General features: G+C 43.3%; 1 protein-coding gene across 2 annotated transcripts in view; it reads left to right on the plus strand.

Annotated features, from left to right (window-relative positions):
• Positions 1–25,110, plus strand: part of SNTG2 (syntrophin gamma 2) — a 778,898-nt gene that overhangs the window by 655,671 nt on the left and 98,117 nt on the right. The window contains exons 13-15 of one of the 2 annotated variants that reach the window (XR_013221976.1): positions 2,755–2,826; positions 5,710–6,104; positions 7,419–7,916. Coding sequence is in view for 1 of the 2 variants with exons in the window: in XM_077291344.1 (XP_077147459.1) it covers positions 2,755–2,826; positions 5,710–5,919 (282 nt within the window). In the remaining variant the exon portion in view is untranslated. Of the gene's footprint in view, positions 1–2,754; positions 2,827–5,709; positions 6,105–7,418; positions 7,917–25,110 lie in introns of those variants that run through there. The other variant, XM_077291344.1, reaches the window with a different exon arrangement.

Genomic DNA, 25,110 nt, shown 5'->3' on the forward strand with positions numbered 1-25,110 from the left:
TGCCGAAGTTGCCTTCCTCGTCTGAGTTGGTTCCTTTGTTTTTTCAAAATGTGGTTCGCTTGCATGGTATTCCTGAAAATATCGTTTCTGATAGGGGTACCCAGTTCGTTTCTAGATTTTGGCAGGCATTCTGTGCCAGGTTGGGCATTGATTTGTCTTTTTCGTCTGCCTTCCATCCTCAGACTAATGGCCAGACGGAGCGAACTAATCAGACTTTGGAGACGTATTTGAGGTGTTTTGTTTCTGCGGATCAGGATGATTGGGTTGCCTTTTTGCCGTTGGCGGAGTTTGCTCTTAATAATCGGGCTAGTTCGGCCACTTTGGTTTCCCCTTTCTTTTGCAATTCGGGGTTTCATCCCCGTTTTTCTTCTGGTCAGGCGGAGTCTTTGGATTGTCCTGGAGTAGATGCTGTGGTGGATCGGTTGTATCGGATTTGGGAACAAGTGGTGGACAATTTGAATTTGTCCCAGGAGAGGACTCAGCGGTTTGCTAACCGCCAGCGTCGGGTTGGTCCTCGCCTTCGTGTTGGGGACTTGGTGTGGTTGTCTTCCCGTTTTGTCCCAATGAGGGTTTCTTCTCCTAAATTTAAGCCTCGGTTCATCGGTCCCTATAGGATTTTGGAGATTATTAACCCTGTTTCCTTTCGTTTGGACCTCCCGGCATCTTTCGCTATCCATAATGTGTTCCATCGGTCGTTGTTGCGGAGATACGAGGTGCCGGTGGTTCCTTCTGCTGAGCCTCCTGCTCCTGTGCTGGTGGAGGGTGAATTGGAGTACGTTATAGAGAAGATCTTGGACTCCCGTATTTCCAGGCGGAGACTCCAGTATCTGGTTAAATGGAAGGGCTATGGTCAGGAAGATAATTCTTGGGTAACTGCCTCTGATGTTCATGCCTTGGATTTGGTTCGTGCCTTTCATAGGGCTCATCCAGGTCGCCCTGGCGGTTCTTGTGAGGGTTCGGTGCCCCCTCCTTAAGGGGGGGGTACTGTTGTAATCTGCTTTTTGGGCTCCCCTAGTGGTGGCTGGTGGTACTGGAGACTTGTGTGTTCTTTTCTGCCTCAGCTCACCTGCTTCCATCAGTTTTGGGAGTTCCCTATTTAGCCTTGCTCTCCAGTCACTTCCTTGCCGGTCATCATTGTAACCTGAGTCTTTCAGTTGCATGTTCCTGCTACCAGTCTGCTGATCAGCTAAGTGGACTCTTGTCCTTTTTGTTTTGTATTTTTTGTCCAGTTTACAGTTTGTCATTTCCTGTTACTGGAAGCTCTTCTGGACTGAAATTGCCACTCCTGTGTCATGAGTTGACACAGGAGTCTTAAAGTAATTTCAGGATGGGTTTTTGAAAGGGTTTTTCAGCTGACCGTGAAGTCCTCTTTTGTATCCTTCCTCTATCTAGTAAGTGGACCTCGCTTTGCTAAATCTACCTTCATACTGTGTATGTCTTTTCCTCTGAACTCACCGTTAATATATGTGGGGGCTACTATCATCTTTGTGGAATTTCACTAGAGGTAAGCCAGGTCTGTTCCTTCCTCTTCCAGGTATAGTTAGTTCTCCGGCTGGCGCATGGCATCTAGGCAGCCGTAGGAATGCTTCCTGGCTACTGTTAGTTGTGTGGTAGATTTAGGTCACGGTCAGCTTGAGTTTCCATCACCCGAGGGCTAGTCTGTTATTTTGTGTTTCTGATGTTCCCATGCCATTGGGGAATCATGACAATCTCCTGTCTGAATATCACGTGGGGAACATAGAGGCACAGACAGGAAAATTCCTATGCACAATATGTTTGAATATAGGTTATGGATCTTTTCTGAGCAACAGCTGAAAGCAGCTTCTAAAGAAGCATGTACTAAGCAAGAAAACAGCACTGTAGAATGGTTTTTAGAAGGAAGCAAATAAGATAATGAAGTTTGGCTATTTTTTTAAGTACCGTAATTGTTTATAGGCTGAATATTTTTCATTTTACACTGTGAGCCCATGCAAGAAATATTAACATTTTGGGAATTGCCCTTACATTTGAAGTTTAGAGGTAATTACCATATTTCGAGGTCATTTTGATGACAGAAAAACAGGTGGAGGGTAATAGGAGACCAGCTGGATTTTTAACCGTAGAGAATCCTTGGGTAAGATTCTGATTCTTGTGACATCCTTTCATACACATATGGGATAAAATGCAGAAATTAATAATGTTGGATCATAAATTTATATTTACTGCTTTGTTAGAAAGTAATTTCACTGTTTATTGCTATCAACAAAAGGCATCTCCATCTGTTACAAGACAGTGATTACATCCACGAGAGCTCCATAATAATGGCTATGATATATACTAAATTACTGTAAGGTTTTTGCTTCACTTTGAATTTATACTACATTCAGAAGCATCAATTTAATATATGCGATACACAAAAAAAAATTGTATTTCAATAACTTTTTGTCATAGTGGTAAAGTATATTTCTTATTATATTATAGTGAATTCTTTTCATTTGAAAAGTGCCAAATTTATAAAATAGTCAAAAATATTTAAAAATATGCATTTGAAAATATTATTTGCAGAGATGGCGATCCTCCAGGATAAAGTCTGAAAATTGTGAATATAAAATATGTTACTGCATTTCCAGTTTCTGGAATTTTTTAGGATTTTTTTTTCAGTTATGTACTAGTAATAAAACCTTAATTAAAAACATTCTGGAATTTTAGATATTGAATTTGACAAATTAAATTGTAAGTTTGTTGCAGGATAATTTTTCATGTCCTTACTTAAAGGTCAGCACGCTTGACTGGGCGCGAGCAGAAAAAATGTATAACCTCTGTGAGGTTCTATTTAAAGTTAGCAAGGTAAGTGTCCTTATTTAAATTTATATATTTAGAAAATTGCTAATCAAAATAAATTGAATTTCTAATTTAAAGGCCACATATATTTTTATTCACTTTTTCTTTTTTTGGTTTCTGAATGCAATTGTAACCAAATTTGTAAATAGTCAAATAATCTTCATGGGGGGAAGGGAAAATGCATGTACAAGCTCAGGGAGGACAGAGAAAGTACGCTATAGAAAAGAAGGAAAGCACATGGAGCAGAAATAACTGAAGGCATAGAAGTTTAGCTCTTGAATCAATTAATCAAGAATGCAGCCTACGAGATGCAGCACACAGTTCACGTTCACACTATCTTACCGGGAGGGACACTCCCAAAAGGGAAAAAATAGAAACTTGGATATCCATGACCAGAAAATAAATGTAGGAGCAAAGATTGCAAACTGAAAATTTTTTCAACTTTATGAACCGTATTTTCCGGCGTACAAGATGACTTTTTAACCCCTGAAAATCTTCTTAAAAGTCGGGGGTCGTCTTGTACGCCGGGAATCGCCTTGTACGCCGGGTGTATATGGTGGGTGGGGGGGGGAGTGATCCTGATGACGACGAGGGGGCGTCTCACAGGAAAGTGAGTATCCCCCATTACCTTATCATAGCGCTGCAGCGTGGGGTCTCTGTGCTGGGAGCGGCGGCTGCTGTGCTGTGCTGTGGCGGCTCCTCTTCTGCAGTGTGGGGCCTCTGGTGCTGTGGGGCGGTGGCGGCGGTGGCGTATCTTCATGCAGTCGGGGCTCCTCCGGCATCTCAAAGCCTAGAAGCCCCGCCGGCAACTCCATCGGTGTAATGCGCTGGCCTCCGGGAAAATGGCCGCTGCTTAGATTCAGATCTCGTGTCCCGAGATTTCGGGACGAGATCTGAATCTGAGCATGCACAGCCCCCAGCGGCCGGGCCACCGCATCGCACCTATTGAGCTGCCTCCGGGAAAATGGCCGCTGCTCAGATTCAGATCTCGTCTCCCGAGATCTCGGGACGAGATCTGAATCTGAGCAGCGGCCATTTTCCCGGAGGCCACCTGACCGCATTGTACCGATGGAGTTGCCGGCGGGGCTTCCAGGCTGAGATGCCGGAGGAGCCCCGACTGCATGAAGATACGCCGCCGCCACTGCCCCACAGCACCAGAGGCCCCACACTGCAGAAGAGGAGCCGCCACAGCACAGCAGCCGCCGCTCCCAGCACAGAGACCCCACGCTGCAGCGCTATGATAAGGTAATGGGGGATACTCACTTTCCTGTGAGACGCCCCCTCGTCCTCATCAGGATCACTCCCCCCCCCCCCCAAAAGGCACATATTCACCGGCCCTATAAGACGACATACGGTGTATAAGAAGACCCCCAACTTTTAAGAAGATTTTATTTTTTAACTGGTAAAGTTGGGGGGTCGTCTTATACGCCCAGTCGTCTTATACGCCGGAAAATACGGTATGTAAAAAAAAATGCAAATATACGTTAAAAAATAATAAATGATTACAATGTTGTTTTTACCCCACATTTTTCATCGTTACAAGAGTAATGGGGGAAAATGGACTGTACAATTTGTTGTGCAATTTCTCGTGAGTACACTGATACCCCATATTTAATGCAAAACTACTGTGTGAATGGAAGGGGCTAGAAAGGTAAGAAGTGCCATATGAATTTTGGAGCACAATTTGGGCTGGAATAGGTTGTTGCGGATGCCATGTCACATTTAAAGAGCCCCTGTCATGCTAAAACAGGAGAGACCATCAAAAGTGACCCCGTTTTGGAAACTGCACCTCGCAACAAATTCATCTAGGTGTGTAGTGAGCAGTTTTAACCCTCAGGCGATTCACAAAATTGTATAACATTGGGCTGAGTAAATGGAAAATGACCATTTTTCCCTAAAATGTTGCTTTGACCCCAAACTTTTAATTTTCTGAAAAGGCAGGAGGAGAGAATTAACATTACAATTTGTTACACAATTATACCTGAGTACGCCAATACCCTATATGTGGTCGAAAACTACTTTTGAGGCACAGTGCAAAGCTCAGAAGGGAAGGAGCGAGATATTGGAGTGCAGATTTTGCTGGCATGGTTTACAGGTGCCATGTCACATTGGCAGAGCCCCTGAGGTGCCATAAAAGTAGACCCCAACATAGATGACCCCATTTTACAAACTACTCCTCTTAATGAATTAAGGCTGTAGTGATCATAGTGTCGCCACGAGTATGTTCCTGAATTTTATACCATTGGGTGGTGATGAAAAAATAATTACATTTTTACCACAAAAATTAGGTTTTAGCACCATATTTCACATTTTCACATGGAAAAATGGGTAAAAATGGCATCAAAATTTGTCATGTGATTTCAGTTGAAAGTGACACTACCCCATATGTGGCTGTACTGTACTACTTGGTCATGCTCCGAGACGCAGGAGGGACAGAGCGCTATTTGACACTTGGAGAACAAATTTTAGTAGTTTGTGGACTCCATATATAGAGCCTCTAAGTGCCAGAAAAGCAGAATTTCCCCTCAAGTGACCCCACTTTGAAAATTACATCCCTCTGGGAATTTAGCTACAGGTGTAATGACAATTTTGATTCCATGGGTGTTTTCCAGAAACAAGCAACAATGGATGGATGAGTGAAAATTGCAAATCTACCGTTGTAGTGCCCATACATTGTAGTGCCCATACATTGTGCCTAGCTTTTGCTTCTGGAGACATGGACCAGATAAAATAAGCAGGCTCTTATTAATGCAGAAATGTCAAATGTGGACACTAGCTGTGGTTTAGGCATACTGTGTGTCTCAGAAGGGATGGGGGGATTAGGATTTTGGTAGCAACACCACCATTAATATCTTCTCATGTGTTCTGTATCTAACATTTCACTTTTAGGTTTGGCCTGCTGATGAAATCTGGATTCAAGAAAATCTATATTTAAATATTAATCAAAGTGAAGATTTTGAAGATCAACGACCATATTGTTTTAATATTTTGGTTGGACATGGTAAAAGCCATTACTTCAGTACAGAGTTGGGAAGTGATCTACCGTTATGGGAAAGATCCTTTCAAAAAGCAATCTTTATGGAAGTACAAAGAGTAGGGGTGAGTAGTGACACTTTTTTACTTTCTACAGTTTTATAGGTATTATAAAACAATTTAGAAAGCAGACGTCATAATTAACAGTTAGTTCCTGTAACATAGATATTGGATTACCTGCCTATAAATATGGAATTGGATAAAGAAAGAAATCTTGGATGTATTTTATTTAGCAATCATAGATTACACTGGTCAACAGCATTTTTGGTGCCAAAGATATTTCATCGAATTTAGAGTATTTTTGGGGTGCTGATTCTGAATATGTCATCAGTTTTGCCAGATTGGCTCAAGTTTTTGAGATTTTTGGTATCTTATTTATAGCACTTGTTGGTAAATGCGACGCATCATCTCATTAATTTATTTGGATTAGTACTTGAACTGAGCAGTTCTCAATATAGTTTTGTGTTAATTAGTGTTCTAAAAGTTTGTTCATAGCTTGATTTTTGCACTAACTTTATGTTGTTGTCTGTTTTCCAGTGAAAAGCATGAACTCATCAAGAAGAAGTTGTCTTAACGATCCAGACTCATTCTGTTACATTTGTGGTGAATACACACTGCCAAAACATAGAAGAAACATAACAGACTTCGTAAAAAAAGTGTATTTTGCCTATTTTGGGGTTATGCTTGGGGACCAAGACAAGTTTTGGGCACCACATATAGTGTGCAAAGCATGTATCGAATTATTATGAAATTGGAGCAAAGGACAAAGAAAAAGCTTCAAATTTGGTGTTCCAATGGTGTGGAGAGAGCCAAAAAATCATCATGATGACTGTTATTTATGGTAAACACAGGTACAGGCACATCTTCACAATGAGGGACAGGCCTTCTTGCAGATTCCATGTTACTCCCATTTTCGTTTCTTATGCTTATTGAATCCTTGCACTTGCACTGCACAGAAATAACAGTCATCATGATGATTTTTTGGCTCTCTCCACACCATTGGAACACCAAATTTGAAGCTTTTTCTTTGTCCTTTGCTCCATTTTCGTAATAATTCGATACATGCTTTGCACACTATGTGTGGTGCCCAAAACTTGTCTTGGTCCCCAAGCATAACCCCAAAATAGGCAAAATACACTTTTTTTACGAAGTCTGTTATGTTTCTTCTATGTTTTGGCAGTGTGTATTCACCACAAATGTAACAGAATGAGTCTGGATCGTTAAGACAACTTCTTCTTGATGAGTTCATGCTTTTCACTGGAAAACAGACAACGACATAAAGTTAGTGCAAAAATCAAGCTATGAACAAACTTTTAGAACACTAATTAACACAAAACTATATTGAGAACTGCTCAGTTCAAGTACTAATCCAAAGAAATTAATGAGATGATGCGTCGCATTTACCAACAAGTGCTATAAATAAGATACCAAAAATGTCAAAAACTTGAGCCAATCTGGCAAAACTGATAGCATATTCAGAATCAGCACCCCAAAAATACCCCAAATTCATTAAAATATTTTGGACACCAGAAAAAAATTTTTTTTTTTGTTGACCTGTGTTATAGATAGAACCAGTACGGTATATATGCCAAAGTCATTTAGATTCAGTTTTCTGACTTCCCCCAAAAATATGTTTGAAGGGCTTTAAGGGTTTGTACACATTGTGTTTTTTAAGCTAGGCTAATTCCAGAAATTATTAAGCAAGTTCTAATCGCTCAAAAAAACTAGACATTTGCATTTTGATCTTTTGGGCTTTTGAGAGCCTTTTAACCACTTCAGAGGCCAAACACTGACAAAAATTCCATTCTTCAGGTGTTTTCTGCTTTGAAGTCGCTCCATGCCTTACAAATCATGTCATTGGAAAGGCTCAAAAGATTATGGGAAGATGTCTGAGCAACATTTTGGGTGTTTTGTTAGCATTTTTGTTTCAAAAACCACTTCTTCATTATTTAATGGAATTAAAAAATGTCCAGAATACGACAGTACAAATTATATCAAAAAATTTTGGAACAACGCTAAAAAACTTCAGCTAAAAATACCAGAAAAAGCACTCCGAAAATTACAAAGAAAAATTGCTAAAAAAAGAGACGCTCCAGACAAAAAGAAACCATTGGTTTCCTGAAGTATCTTCGTCTTAAAAACTTGGTGGGTTGGCCTACCTAGAAAGGACGTCATATGCACATAACCAAGGAAGACCCTTGAGAAGTTTCAATCCATATGAAAGATATGAAAGGGCATCATATGTAAAGAGCGTTCAGTGTTATTGAACAGACACTTACGGCTTCCTTACAAGGGAGTAGGAGCAATTAATTTGGAAACTGTGTGTAGGCTCTTACAATGATTAAAGTACTAAATGGGAATCTGTCAGAAGGCATTTGTTATGCAATCTGAGAGCAGCATAAAATAAGGTCTGAGAGTGATGTGTCACTTAGTTTACTGGGTGCAGCAGTTTTGTTAGAATCAGTTTTGTGAGTGTAAACCCCGCTCACACCACAGCTGTCTGTGTGCATTGCATAGTGACAGAGAGCGGATAGTCAGTGGTGGGGGTGTGATTGGACTTGCAGGCACAGGACACCTAGTCCTGCAGTGATAATCTCCTGCTGACAAACAACTGATTGTATTGAAAAATATTGAAACAGCAAAACACAGATCAGTAATTGACACATGGCTGTAATCAGGCTCTTTCTTTACATTATGGTGCTCTCAGATTACATAGCAAAAAACAGGTGACATTATTTTTAGAGCACCATTGATTCTATGGCGCAGAATATGAGAAGGGGTTACATACAAAACACAAATAAAAATTACAGTCAAGAAAATAATGGCAAATTGGCACAAAGGTGACAGGACTCCGCCCTTGCGGATTTACAGTCTACAGGGTAAAGGGGAGACACTAGGTTGTGAGTTGCGGAAACCTTGTGGTGGTGAGGTAGGTTATTACAGGCTGCAAGCTTTCTTGAAAAAATGTGTTTTCAAGTTTCGCCTGAAAGCTGTAAGTGTGGTGAGAAATCGGAGGTGTTGGGCGCCAGAATTCCCGAGGATGAGGGATACTTGGGAGACATTTTGCAGGCAATTGGGTGAGGAATGTATGAGTGTGGAAGAGGGGAGGAGGTCTTGGGAGGACCGGAGATTACGTGTTGGAAGATATCCGGAGATTAGTTCAGAAATATATGGAGGAGACAGATTATGGGCGACCTTGTAGTTCAGTGTTAGTTGTTTGAACTGGATATATTGGGGACTTAAGAGCAAATTAAGGGATATGCAGAGGGAAGAACTGGTGGAGTAGCTTTGAGTGAGGTGGATTAGTCAGGCAGCAGGGTTAAGGATGGACTGGAGAGGTGCGAGAGTATTAGCAGGGAGGTCACAAAGATATCTTTAGAAAAATGTCCAATGACCATTAGTGTAACCATAAGGGTGCTCAGATTGCAGTCACATCCAAACCTGTAAACCTACGGGGGACCTAAGAGGTCCATTTTTTCAGTGCTCGTGGTTTCCCAAAGTACTTATTTTCAGTACTTGTATGTCTCAATGGCAAAGTCCCAACAAGGCCTAAACATTGGTGGTGGTAGTCTTTAATAGTATTGATCTTTTTGTTCCCTCCCACTCCCCAGGCTCCTGGGCATGGTTGCAATTGCAGCCCGTGAACCAACTATAGTTATGCCCCTGGTTAATGTCTATTAGCATAAATGATAATAAATTGAATGCATGATATAAAACATATGGTTAGCAAATGTTCAGCTTTATTAAAGCCAATGTGGATAGGTAAAATTATGTAATTTTACCTAATAGCAACAAACACTAAAAACTGCTGAATTAATTACAGCATGTGATTGAGAATTGTATTATTTCTAATTTACTAAAAAGGAGCATCTGGTGTAGCTGACTATACTCCAGTGGTTTTGTTGCAGAAATTATACAGGGGTATTCAGAATAAGAATACATATGTAATGTGGCAAAATTGTTCTTCTTCAAGATCCCTCTGTATGTCTCTTTATAAAATTGAAGGCACATAAAGACACAGTCTCCTGTTATGACCCCAATGGCGAGGGTCTCAGAGGAACAAGTAAGTCTGCGAAGTACAAAAATCCAGCTCATAGGGCAGTGGTAACTGGGTTGACCATATATCTACTCCTAACGCCAACACTAGAAGTAGCCGGGGAACATGCCTACGTTGGTCGCTAGATGTCTCGCGCCAGCCGGAGGACTAACTACCCCTAGAAGAGGAAAACAAAGACCTCTCTTGCCTCCAGAGAATAGACCCCAAAAGTTGGATACAAGCCCCCCACAAATAATAACGGTGAGGTAAGAGGAAATGACAAACACAGAGATGAACTAGGTTTAGCAAAGAGAGGCCCACTTACTAATAGCAGAATGTAGTAAGATAACTTATATGGTCAAAAAAACCTATCAAAAATCCACACTGGAAATTCAAGAACCCCCGAACCGTCTAACGGCCCGGGGGGAGAACTCCAGCCTCCCTAGAGCTTCCAGCAAGGTAAGGATACAGATTATGTACAAGCTGGACAAAAATGCAAACAAAAACAAATAGCAAAAAGCAAGAAAGCAGACTTAGCTTAATCTAGCAGGAACCAGGATCAGTAGACAAGAGCACAACAGATTAGCTCTGATTACAACGTTGCCAGGCATTGAACTGAAGGTCCAGGGAGCTTATATAGCAACACCCCTGACCTAACGACCCAGGTGAGCATACAAGGGATGGCAGACATTCCCAGAGTCAAATCACTAGTAACCACTAGAGGGAGCCAAAAAGGTAAATTCACAACAGTACCCCCCCCTTAGTGAGGGGTCACGAACCCTCACCAAGACCACCAGGGCGATCAGGATGAGCGGTGTGAAAGGCACGAACCAAATCGGCCGCATGCACATCAGAGGCGACCACCCAGGAATTATCCTCCTGACCATAGCCCTTCCACTTGACCAGGTACTGAAGCCTCCGCCTGGAGAGACGAGAAAATAAGATCTTCTCCACCACGTACTCCAACTCGCCCTCAACCAACACCGGAGCAGGAGGCTCAGCAGAAGGGACCACAGGCACAACGTACCGCCGCAACAAGGACCTATGAAATACATTGTGAATGGCAAACGACACCGGAAGATCCAGGCGAAAGGATACAGGATTAAGGATTTCCAATATCTTGTAAGGACCAATGAAGCGAGGCTTAAATTTGGGAGAGGAGACCTTCATAGGAACAAATCGAGAAGACAGCCATACCAAATCCCCAACGCGAAGTCGGGGACCCACACCGCGGCGGCGATTGGCAAAACGCTGAGCCTTCTCCTGTGACAACTTCAAGTTGTCCACCACATGACTCCAGATCCGCTGCAACCTATCCACCACAGAATCCACCCCAGGACAGTCAGAAGGCTCCACATGTCCCGAGGAAAAACGAGGATGGAAACCAGAGTTGCAGAAAAATGACGAAACCAAGGTGGCGGAACTAGCCCGATTATTAAGGGCAAATTCAGCCAACGGCAAGAAGGTCACCCAATCATCCTGATCAGAAGAGACAAAACACCTCAAATAAGCCTCCAGAGTCTGATTAGTTCGCTCCGTTTGTCCGTTAGTCTGGGGATGAAAAGCGGACGAAAACGACAAATCAATGCCCATCCTACCACAAAAGGATCGCCAGAACCTGGAAACAAACTGGGATCCTCTGTCCGACACAATATTCTCAGGAATGCCGTGCAAACGAACCACGTTCTGGAAGAACACAGGAACCAGATCAGAAGAGGAGGGCAGCTTAGGCAAAGGAACCAAATGGACCATCTTGGAGAAACGATCACATATCACCCAGATGACAGACATGCCCTGAGACACTGGAAGATCAGAAATGAAATCCATAGAGTTGTGTGTCCAAGGTCTCTTCGGGACAGGCAAGGGCAAGAGCAACCCGCTGGCACGAGAACAGCAAGGCTTAGCTCGAGCACAAGTTCCACAGGACTGCACAAATGACCGCACATCCCTTGACAAGGAAGGCCACCAAAAGGACCTGGCCACCAGATCTCTGGTGCCAAAAATTCCCGGGTGCCCTGCCAACACTGAGGAATGAACCTCGGAAATGACTCTGCTGGTCCATTTAGCAGGCACAAACAATCTGTCAGATGGACAAGAGTCAGGCCTACCAGCCTGAAATCTCTGCAACACACGCCGCAGATCAGGAGAAATAGCTGACAAGATAACTCCTTCCTTAAGAATACCCACAGGTTCAGCGACTCCAGGAGCATCAGGCACAAAGCTCCTAGACAGAGCATCGGCCTTCACATTCTTAGAACCTGGTAAATACGAGACCACAAAGTCAAAACGGGAGAAAAACAATGACCAGCGGGCCTGTCTAGGATTCAGGCGTTTAGCAGACTCGAGATACATCAGATTTTTGTGATCAGTCAAGACCACCACACGATGCTTAGCACCCTCGAGACAATGACGCCACTCCTCAAATGCCCACTTCATGGCCAACAACTCCCGATTGCCCACATCATAATTTCGCTCTGCCGGCGAAAACTTCCTGGAGAAAAAGGCACAAGGTCTCATAGTAGAGCAACCAGGGCCTCTCTGCGACAACACGGCCCCTGCCCCAATCTCCGAAGCATCCACCTCCACCTGAAAGGGAAGTGAGGTGTCAGGTTGGCACAAAACAGGCGCCGAAGTAAACCGGCGTTTCAACTCCTGGAAAGCCTCCACGGCAGCAGGAGCCCAGTTAGCTACATCAGAGCCTTTCTTGGTCATATCCGTCAATGGTTTAACAACGCTAGAAAAATTTGCGATAAAACGACGGTAGAAGTTAGCAAAACCCAAGAACTTCTGAAGACTCTTAACTGACGAGGGTTGAGTCCAATCATGAATAGCTCGGACCTTGACTGGGTCCATCTCCACAGCAGAAGGGGAAAAAATGAACCCCAAAAAGGGAACCCTCTGTACACCAAAGAGACACTTTGAGCCTTTAACAAACAAAGAATTTTCACGCAAAATCTTAAAAACCATCCTGACCTGCTCCACATGCGAGTCCCAATCATCAGAAAAAACCAGAATATCATCCAGATAAACAATCAAAAATTTATCCAGATACTTCCGGAAAATGTCATGCATGAAGGACTGAAAAACTGAAGGTGCATTAGAGAGCCCAAACGGCATCACCAAGTACTCAAAATGACCTTCGGGCGTATTGAATGCGGTTTTCCATTCATCGCCTTGCTTAATGCGCACAAGGTTGTACGCACCACGAAGGTCTATCTTGGTGAACCACTTGGCACCTTTAATCCGGGCAAACAAGTCTGACAACAGCGGCAAAGGATACTGAAATTTGACAGTGATCTTGTTTAAAAGCCGATAGTCAATACAAGGCCTCAAAGATCCGTCCTTTTTGGCCACAAAAAAGAATCCCGCACCAAGAGGGGAAGAAGAAGGACGGATATGCCCCTTCTCAAGAGACTCCTTGATATATGAACGCATCGCGGTATGTTCAGGTACCGACAAATTAAACAGTCTCCCCTTAGGAAACTTACTGCCAGGAATCAAATCTATTGCACAGTCACATTCCCTATGAGGAGGCAGTGCACTGGACTTAGACTCGCTGAAGACATCCTGATAATCAGACAAATACGCCGGAACTTCCGAGGGCGTAGAAGAAGCAATAGACAAGGGCAGGGAATCTCCATGAATTCCATGGCAGCCCCAACTTGACACCGACATTGCCTTCCAGTCCAAGACTGGATTATGGGTCTGTAACCATGGCAAACCCAAAACAACCAAATCATGCATCTTATGCAGAACAAGAAAACGTATCACCTCCCGATGTTCGGGAGTCATGCACATGGTAACCTGTGTCCAAAACTGCGGTTTATTTTTTGCCAAAGGTGTAGCATCAATACCCTTAGAGGGATAGGATTTTCTAATGGCTCCAGAACAAAACCGCAGCGCTTGGCAAATGACAGATCCATCAGACTCAGGGCAGCACCTGAGTCTACAAACGCCATGACAGGATACGATGACAGTGAGCAAATCAAAGTTACAGATAGAATAAATTTAGGTTGCAAATTACCAATGGCGACGGGACTAACAACCCTAGTAAGACGTTTAGAGCATGCTGAGATAACATGTGTAGAATCACCACAGTAGTAACACAAGCCATTCTGGCGTCTATGAATTTTCCGCTCATTTCTTGTCAGGATTCTATCACATTGCATTAAATCAGGTGCCTGTTCAGACAACACCATGAGGGAATTTGCGGTTTTGCGCTCCCGCAACCGCCGGTCGATTTGAATTGCCAGGGCCATGGAATCATTCAGACCTGTGGGAATGGGAAAACCCACCATCACATTCTTAATGGCTTCAGAAAGGCCATTTCTGAAATTTGCAGCCAATGCACACTCGTTCCACTGGGTCAGCACGGACCATTTCCGAAATTTTTGGCAATACACTTCAGCCTCGTCCTGGCCCTGAGACATAGCCAGCAAGGCTTTTTCTGCCTGAATCTCAAGATTGGGTTCCTCATAAAGCAAACCGAGCGCCAGAAAAAACGCATCAGTATCAGCCAATGCCGGATCTCCTGGCGCCAGCGAGAAGGCCCAATCCTGAGGGTCGCCCCGTAAAAAAGAAATAACAATTTTCACTTGCTGAGCGGAGTCTCCAGATGAACAGGGTCTCAGGGACAAAAACAATTTACAATTATTCCTGAAATTTCTAAATTTAAATCGGTCTCCGGAAAACAGTTCAAGAATCGGTATCTTAGGTTCTGACATAGGATTTCTGATAACATAATCTTCTATGCCCTGCACATGAGCAGTAAGCTGGTCCACACCTGTAATCAAGGTCTGGACATTCATGTCTGCAGCAAACACAAGCCACTCAGAGGTAAAGGGGAAAAGAAAAAAAGATGAGAAAGAGAAAAAAAAACTCAGAATTTTCTTTCTTATAATCCCGCTCCTGCAATGCATTTAACATTTAATACTGGCCTGGCAAACTGTTATGACCCCAATGGCGAGGGTCTCAGAGGAACAAGTAAGTCTGCGAAGTACAAAAATCCAGCTCATAGGGCAGTGGTAACTGGGTTGACCATATATCTACTCCTAACGCCAACACTAGAAGTAGCCGGGGAACATGCCTACGTTGGTCGCTAGATGTCTCGCGCCAGCCGGAGGACTAACTACCCCTAGAAGAGGAAAACAAAGACCTCTCTTGCCTCCAGAGAATAGACCCCAAAAGTTGGATACAAGCCCCCCACAAATAATAACGGTGAGGTAAGAGGAAATGACAAACACAGAGATGAACTAGGTTTAGCAAAGAGAGGCCCACTTACTAATAGCAGAATGTAGTAAGATAACTTATATGGTCAACAAAAACCCTATCAAAAATCCACACTGGAAATTCAAGAACCCCCGAACCATCTAACGGCCCGGGGGGAGAACTCCAGCCTCCCTAGAGCTTCCAGCAAGGTAAGGATACAGATTATGTACAAGCTGGACAAAAATGCAAACAAAAACAAATAGCAAAAAGCAAGAAAGCAGACTTAGCTTAATCTAGCAGGAACCAGGATCAGTAGACAAGAGCACAACAGATTAGCTCTGATTACAACATTGCCAGGCATTGAACTGAAGGTCCAGGGAGCTTATATAGCAACACCCCTGACCTAACGACCCAGGTGAGCATACAAGGGATGGCAGACATTCCCAGAGTCAAATCACTAGTAACCACTAGAGGGAGCCAAAAAGGTAAATTCACAACAGTCTCCCTAGACAAAGATGGATGCTGTATCAGGGGCTACGAAACTCTGTGCTAGAACTACAATATGACTGTGTGCATGGAGCCCAACATGGGACAGTACAGGTAGATTAATGTCCATGCTTTTTGGAACAAAATCTTAACTATTACTGGAAAATAAAGCGTTGGCACTACTGTTACATGTCAGAAGGCCTAAGTGTTCTATTTGCTAATACCTGCACTGAAAAAGGTGTTTTGACACTATGAGAATTGTTTAAAGGGGTTGTCCATCCTCAGGCTACAATTCTGTCACTCTATGTGACTGCAGACTTGTGAATCCCCACACCGCGTGCACACTAAATGCTGGGAGGATTCTCTGGTGCCAGTGGCAGGCGCGTGACCGCAAGTATGGGATTGGAAAACATGCAGTTATGTCCTGACTAGACGAGCACAGCCTCTCTCATTGCAAGTGTATTAAGCAAAGGCAGACAAGTGTAGTCGAAATGTGACCAGATGTAAGCAAATCATGGGGCTGGCATCAGTGAATTCTCACAGTGCGTATGATGTTAGGATTCACAAGTATGTAGTCACATAAAGTGACTGCAGATTTGTAGCCGAAGGCCGGACAGCCCCTTTAAATTATGGACTACAAGTGGAACGAAATCCCCCCAGTGCAATCTAATTTGACTAGCGACAAAATAGGTACCTTGGGCCAACTAATGATGATGGTGTCAGAACCTCTTTAAAAAGCAAGTAGACACGTTTTCATTTGAAGCTGATGTGTTGAAAACAACGAAAAAGGCAAAGCATAACAATTTGAAAAATGTTGACCATGTCCTCATTGTGGTGGCTAGATAACTAGATTAGACCATCTACAAAAAGTAAGTCCTGTGAAGTGTTCCAGTATGTAGGGTTAATAACCTACCAAGAGTGGTCCAAGGAAGGACAACCAGTAAACCGTCATGAGGGTCATGGACACTGTCACTGTTGGTTTACAGATGACCTACCGCTGCAAAAATTGCTAAAATAGTTACGGCTTACTATGACAGAATGATGGCAGTACACGTAGTGACTTTTGGGCTCCAAATTCTCAAGATGTCAATTTCATCAAGCATCTTTGATATGTTCTGGGAGAAACAAATATGATCTATTCAAATCACACATCATAACTAGGGATGAGTGGATAGCTTTGTATAAGGCCTTATCCGAATAGCTGCATCAGGAACCTGGAAACCTGGATTGCTCCCGATAACTAGCTGATCGGCCGCAGCTGCATGTGTTGCGGCTGTGTGACAGTCACAACACATGTATGGAGAGCCCAACAAACAGGCTACCCATGCATATGTTGTGACTGTCACACAGCCGTGACACATACAGCTGATTATAGGGAGCAATCCAGGTATCCAGGTTCCTGATGCAGCTATTCGGTAAACGCTATAGCTATTCGGATAAGGAGGGAGCTGAAGATACTCGCTCATCCCTAATCAAAACTAAGGATCTACTGTTCATGTCTTGGTGATAGATACCACAGGACACCTTCACACATCTTGTTTAGTCCATTCCTTCATGGGTCTGAGTTGTTTCAGTGGCCCAAGAGGGACTTGCTGTAATGTTTTGGCTGATTAATGTATCCTTTAGCTATCTGAAAACAAGATGCCCTAGCTTCATGCTCTGAAACCTCTTAATATTGTCATATCAAGCATGATTTAAGTCACAATTACCAGCTCTGCAGTTTCTCAACCTTCACATTTCAGTTTATAATTAAATCCAGGTAAATGCAATTTAGACTGAATTCATAACCATATTCAGAAAAAAAAGTGTTTTCACATTTAGATTATGAATAGTGTCATGCTGTCTGCTTTGGTCAATCCCATCTCATTATTTCTCTGTCTTATCCGATACTATTATATAACATTCAGCAGGCTAAAACACTTTAACCTATTCATCTGTAGCTGTAGAACAGAAGCATCGGTACCAGGGGAAGTTGTTTCAATTCAGTGAAGTGGACATTTCATCTAGTTTTATATTAGAAAAAAAAAAGTAAATTATTAAAAAAGATAAAGCCGCCTTTGTGTTTTACAGATTAGAATAAATTGAACGTTAGCTAGTCAAATATTTATTCTGAAAAGAGTCAAAGATGAGTTTAGACTGAGCAATTCAAAGAGGAATTCTAGAAGCGTGATACCACCTCCCAAGTGCCCACTTGTATATGAAGTGCTGGATATAGCTTTTATCTTCCTATTTAGATACTGTCTAGAAAAATGTAAACACTGTGGCCCCGACTCATTACGACTGGTATTTGTATATTGTCTTAATGCTGGACGTGCAAGAGTTGCCTGGCCTTAGTGTACAAGGTTTCAGTCACTCTGTTACTGTAGGCTTGTGAATCCTCACAGCACATATAACCACAAGCGAGACCAGACACGTTTAGTCGGAATATGGCCAGAAGTATGCAAATGAGGACCGGAGAATCCTCACAGCACACAGTGCAGACTTGTACTCCAAGGATGGACAACCCCTTTAAGAGGCATCTGCTACTTAAACAGGTTAAGAAGGAGCATCTCACTGTCACACTAGTGGGAGTCGACCCACTGCAAAATCATATTAGGAGAATCTGGAGGGGTGTAACTAAGCGACCACCTGGTTCTTCACTAGAGCCCTTGATGGTGTGGTTAGATTTGAGGAGCAGGTGTTTGCCAGGTACCACTCCAGGACAGAGCCTGGAACCGCAGCAGCTGACCCAAAGGGGACAGAGATGAAGGTATGGACTCTGAGTAGCTGGTAGGGGATAAAGAGGATCATGGACAGGACAAATATTGGTTCAGACAGAGCATATTCAGGACCGTATGACTGGCTCAGGGTTCAGGCATAAATGAATAGCAGGACAGTTTAAGGGTATAGATACAAGTTCAGACAGGATGGTAGCAGGTGCAAGTGCTGGTTCTGGTTAGGCAGGTTCAGAAAGGCAGAACTGATTAAGTTTCTGGTAACAGGTAATTCAGATACTGGAAAATGGACTTGATAACGGACTTTGCAGCTTGCAGACTATTTTAATACTAATGTTGCTCAGGCACCTTCCAACAGGTGAAGGTGTTTAAAGTACTAAGTGCCTCCCAACCATTGGCAGAGGACACATCCAGTGGGTGCACTGTCTCTTTAGTAGACAAGGAGCATGCATTTCAGCAACCTAAGTGTGCTGCCAGGAGACCTGCGCTGAGACCTGGAACAGAGGATGCAACTGGGCAGCTGCAGCGCTGAGTATGTTGGCGTTCCTGCTAGGGGAGGGGAAAGCAATATTCAGGTATGCTGATGTTACACTCATACCGGTCATGCACTTTTTTAAGCCTCATCAGAAATGTAACTCCAGTCATGGACTGAAGTACTTTACTAGCTTAAGTTATGTTAGGTAAGGTATGTCCAGAGTCCAGCTGGAAACACTGTAGGCTAAAAAATATCCTTTATTGCATCATTTAAAATCATAGTACAGGAAAAGCCATGTGTGATCTTAGCAATCCTCAGCATTTTGGCATTATGCTATACATAAGGCCGAAACATAAACATTTGCTAATACCACATGTGACTTTTCTTGTACCACAATATTAAATGATATAATAAAGAATATTTTTTTGTTACCTATTGTGTTTTCATCTAACTCTAGACACATTTATGCTGCTCTGACATATCCGTGCATAGAAATCAACTGTAGTTCCCAAATAGCTAACGTTAAGTTGATGTTCCCTTATTTTCCTGCACCATTAAGATGGCAAAGTTTTTAAAAATTTGTAGGTAGGCTTTCTCTTTCCATTGTCCCATGTGCACTCAGCACCTTGTGATGGAGTTAGCCAGGACATGCGTGTAAAGTTGTGTAAAAAATATTTTGTCACTTCAAAGTGATTTACACCACAAATCTGACAAAGGTGCTGGAATGGTGTGGGTTCTCCTGCGATGCCATCAGTTGATGATAAGAAGATAGGAATCCAGAAATCAATTGCTGCAGTTTATGGGTCAACACGTTTTGAAGCTTCAAACTTCTTCATCAGGACAAAGCCACAATAGTAAACCGATTATTACTGTGGTTTTGTCCTGATGAAGAAGTTTTAAACTTTGAAACGCGTTGACCCATAAACCGCAGAAATTGATTTCTTTATTCCTGTCTTCTTATCATCAACTGATGGCAGCGCATATGAACCAACACCATTACAGCACTTTTGATTCCTTTCTCATGGGTCTGCAGCAGCCTAGACCTATTTCAGTGAGTGCACTAGTGCGTATTCTTCTCCACACTATCAACCCAGATAAGACGTTATTGCACTTTTTGTCCCTTCCAAGTTTATTTTTCTCTACAGAAATTTGACTAAAATACTTTGATGAATTGGGCTTGTATATTTGTAAAGTTGGGCCTAACAAAGAATATGTCATGTACCATTGGACAAAATGTATCCAAATATTCACTGGTCATCTCAAAGAGTTATCCATTAATAGAGTTGAGCGAATTTGTTTGGATTTGGTTCTGAATACGATCGGCATCGAATATTGTTTTTGCAATATTCGTCAAACACAGCCGAATGTCATTAGAGTCAATGAGACTGCCCTAACCAAAATTACTAAAGACTAGGGATGGGCGAACCCGAACTGTAAAGTTTGGGACCCGTATCGAACACATAGGAAACTCGTGTTACAATTCGAGTCCAGTTCGGGTCCAGGGCCTGTAAAATAAAGCATAAAATTAATAATAAACATAAATATTATACTTACCTGTCCAGCGATGCGTCCTCCCATCCCTCTTTCTCCCGGCCACATCTGCTTCCGGGGCCGCTCATTACCTTCCAGTGGTATTCACTGCACTCGGCAGTCTTTGACTTTTTCCGGCAGTGTTCGTGTGGTGACATCACAGCATGAACACTGCTGAAGACTGCCGAGTGCAGTGAATACCGCCGGAAGGTAATGAGCGGCCCCGGAAGAAGATGCGGCCGGTAAACAGCGGGATGGGAGGATGCGTCACTGGACAGGTAAGTATAATTATAAGGTTTATTATGAATTTTATGCTTTCTTTTACAGTTACAGCCCCCCCCCCCCCCATCCCATATCTGTAAAGTCCAAGCTCGGGGTTCGGATGCAAGTTCGCATCATATCTCCGGCCCCGAACTTGAGCTTTACAGAAAAACTCGGGCAAACCTGCCAATCCCAATCTTTGGGGGGTTCGCCCATCCCTACTAACAACCTACTTACAGCCAAAGGTTCCAGACAATACTCTATACTCCTCCTTCTAGACCTGTCCTCTGCTTTTGACACAGTTGACCATTGCCTCCTTCTATAGATCCTCTCTTCCTTTGGCATCAAAGACCTCACCCTATCCTGGATCTCCTCATACCTTTCCAACAGAACATTCAGCGTCTCCCACTCCCACACTACCTTCTCATCCCATCCTCTCTCTGTTGGAGATCCCCTAAGCTCTGTTGTAGGAGCTGCCTAGGAGTAACCCTTGACTCTGCCCTGTCCGTCAAACTGCACATCCAAGCTCTTTTCACCTCCAGTCGCCTCCAGCTCAAAAATATTTCCAGAATCCGTCCTTTCCTCAACCTTCAATCTACTAAAATGCTTGTGCATGCCCTTATCATCTCCCGCCTCTACTAATGCAATATCCTTTTCTGTGGCTTCCCTGCTAACACTCTCGCACCTCTTCAGTCCATCCTTAACTCTGCTGCTCGACTAATTCATCTCTCTCCTTGCTACTCCTCCACTTCTCCCTTCTGCAAATCTTTTCACTGGCTCCCATTCCCTGAGCGTATCAAGTTCAAATTAATAATACTGACCCCCAAAGCTATCTATAACCTATCTTCTCCATATATCTCAGAACTAATCTTCTAATATCTTTCCTCACGTAACCTCTAGTCCTCCCAAGACCTCCTTCTTTCCTCCACACTTATTTGCTCCTCACCTAATTGCTTCCAAGACTTCTCCCGAATGTCCCCATCCTCTGGAATTCTGTGCCCCAACACGTCCGACTGTCAACCACATTCAGATACTTCAGACAGAGCCTGAAACCCACCTCTTCAAGAAAGCTTACAGCCTGCAATGACCCCGCTGCCTCCTCACCACTACAAGAGCTACTGCCTTACCAACACAGGAGCTGCTGCAACCCCCCAACCTACTGTCTCCTTCCCCACCATACTGTAGAATGTAAGCCCACAAGGCCAGGGTCCTCTCCACTCTGTAAGGGTATGTGCACACGTTGCGGATTTCTTGCAGAAATTTCCTGAAGAAAACCGGAAATTTTCTGCAAGAAATCCGCATTTTTTTTTTTCGTTTTTTTTCTGTTTTTTTAGCATTCTGCAAGCGTAATTAGCTTGCAGAATGCTAAAGTTTTCCAAGCGATCTGTAGCATCGCTTGGAAAACTGACTGACAAGTTGGTCACACTTGTCAAACATACTGTTTGACAAGTGTGACCAACTTTTTACTATAGATGCAGCTTATGCAGCATCTATAGTAAAAGAGAGAATGTTTAAAAATAATAAAAAAAATAAAAAAATGCTTATACTCACCCAGACATCTCATCAGCGGCGTCCGTTCGTCTTCCTATAGCTGGTGTGTGCGCGCAGGACCTTCCGTGACGTCACGGTCACGTGAGCGGTCACATGACCGCTCACGACCAATCACAGGACAGTGACGTCATCGGCAAGGTCCTTCGCCGCACATCAGCTACAGGAACCAAAGCGGCAGCATGCAGTGGAGGCGGGAAGACATCGAGGGTGAGTATATCGCTATTTTTTATTTTAATTCTTATTTTTTGACCACTTATATGGTGCCCAGTGCGTGGAGGAGAGTCTCCTCTCCTCCACCCTGGGTACCAACCGCACATAATCTGCTTACTTCCCGCATGGTGTGCACAGCCCCGTGCGGGAAGTAAGCAGATCAATGGACCCCTAGGTGTGCGGAATCCCCTGCAATTCCGCATTTTAATGAACATGTTGCTTTTTTTTCCGCGATGCGATTTTTTCGCGGAAAAAAAGGCTACATTTGCACAAAAAATGCGGAATACACTTAAAATAATGGGAGGCATATGTAAGCGTTTTTTTCGCGTTTTTATCACGTTTTTATAGCAAAAAAACGCGAAAAAAACGCGAAAAATACTTAACGTGTGCACATGGCCTAACAGTCTGTCATTGTTAGTTTGCTTACTGTAAGTGATATCTGTAATTTGTATGTAACCCCTTCTCATGTACAGCACCATGGAATCAATGATGCTATATAAATAAATAATAATAATCTTCTACCTTATGATAGATATACATATATTTCAGGCATGTAAGGAGAGCATAGTGTTGGGGGAATGGGTATACACTTCTCTTAGCCTAAACAGTGCTAAATATTTTGGCATTTGGATATTTTGAAAGACAAGAGAATATACCGGATACTTGAGGCCCCAAACATTAGATCAACGTTAGCCACATCTGCCAATATTGACGGGTTTGGCTGACGGATCAATGTGTTTGAGCCCCAGAGAGATGATTGCTGGATGAGATAAGGCTCCGACATGTCCAATTTTCGACTGCCAATAATTTTGTTCTCTAAGAGATAAGTCACCCACCACCATAAATGTATGACAGCAGCTCTCTCACAGAGAACACATGAACACTTGGCCAAGTAAGTGCTCCTGTGTATAGGACAGAAGGTTCAGATAGCTGCATCATTTGGATGTTAACTATTTAAAGAAGCCCTCCCATTAAAGTTTTTATCCTCTTAATATTTTACAATCATCATATTATATAGCAGTGTGCTCTTACAATTGCTCATTTTGCCCTTTTATCCAGTTAATATTTCTGTTTTCCATTAGATCTATGACATTACGTGATTAATATATTACGGTGCACTGTGATACTCACCTAGCTTCCCGGGTCCCTTGCCGCATCCCTCCTCCTCCTCTTCCGGGTCCTTGGCCGCGCTGGGGATACCGTTCCCCATGCGTTGTCGTGCGCACTCCCAGTTTCTTTATGATGCCGGGTTGTACTGATCCGGAAGCACTGTCCTGCCTGGGCAGCGGCCTCTGGGTATATCAGGTTGCTTCCTGCTGAAGGAAGCACCTTATTATTATTTTGCCTTTCCGTGCCCCACCAGGTCCACTTAGGTTTCAGTCGTCAGGTCCCTGTACTCTTCCAGTGCGTACGTGCTCTGTTCTGTCCATGTACGCTTCCAGTGCGTGCATGCTCTGCTCAGTCCCTGTACGCTTCCAGTGTGTGCATGCTCTGCTCAGTCCCTGTACGCTTCCAGTGCGTGCTCTGCTCTGTCCCTGTATGCTTACAGTGCGTGCATGCCACCAAAAACCACTCCTCTAAATATAGGTAAAGCGATCCTCTCCACAACTCAACAACTATAACCAATAGAGATAGTGAAGCAAACACGATCAATAATGAAAATAGAAATAGCAATTCTTTATTATATACTAGAAAAATACATACAACAATAGTATTACATATATATGTATAGAAATATCAAAAAATAGTAATAAATAGTAACAGCAGAGATGGAAATCCTAAACTCTGCCGTTGATGGACTATCAGTTGTGACAACGGAAACATACAACCTGGGAACTAACATAAATACCTATATACCCAAATGTACGAAGATTGTAGCAATTGCTGAAGGTACTACAGCAGATAATGACTCCATATACCCACTAGATGGGGCGTAAGCCTCTACATGTGAGTACAAATAGTGTACAGCCTCTATGCTATCTCTTTAACCATAAATGTATGGGAGGCGGTGTCAGCTAAGACGCAATGTCCCATCTGCTATAAAGGAAATCTGGTGTATCCATTACCTGTAGCCATGGTGTAGGTGAGTATGCGGTGCCCAGATGACCCCGACGCGCGTTTCGCTGTCCTGCAGCTTCGTCAGTATATAATAAAGAATTGCTATTTCTATTTTCATTATTGATCGTGTTTGCTTCACTATCTCTATTGGTTATAATTACAGTGCGTGCATGCTCTACTCTGTCCCTGTATGCTTCCAGTGCATGCTCTTGCTCTGTCCCTGTACGCTTCCAGTGTGTGCGTGCTCTGCTCTGTCCCTGTACACTTCCAGTGTGTGCATGTTCAGCTTGGTGCCTGTACGCTTCCAGTGCGTGCATGCTCTGCTCAGTCCCTGTACGCTTCTAGTACATGCTCTGCTCCATCCAGTGTCCGGTACCCTCTGTGTGAACTCTGCCGTGTCCTGAGTCCTGAGTTTTCTCTGTTACTGTTTTGCCAGTCTGATCCTCGGTGAGTATCCTGATTCTCCTCGTTGTCCTCGAGCCGCCCTCCTCTGGCACAAGCTATTGCGGTGTATCTCCCTCCTAGGCTAGCCCCTAAAGGTCCCTGGATAAGGGTTAGTTCCACCTGTTCAGCTCGCCTGGGAACGGTCTTCACCGCGATCCAGTGGGTCCACTCCAGGAGTCATAACAAAATAATCAGGTCATCTACCGCGCTGGTGCCTCGGCTGCCGCTCAGAAGAAGTTGGTGTACTTGCGGGAGAATCAGACACGTATAATGTCGTTCATGAA

The sequence above is a fragment of the Ranitomeya variabilis genome, chromosome 2, assembly GCF_051348905.1.
Source record: "Ranitomeya variabilis isolate aRanVar5 chromosome 2, aRanVar5.hap1, whole genome shotgun sequence".
In the NCBI taxonomy this organism is placed as follows: domain Eukaryota; kingdom Metazoa; phylum Chordata; class Amphibia; order Anura; family Dendrobatidae; genus Ranitomeya; species Ranitomeya variabilis.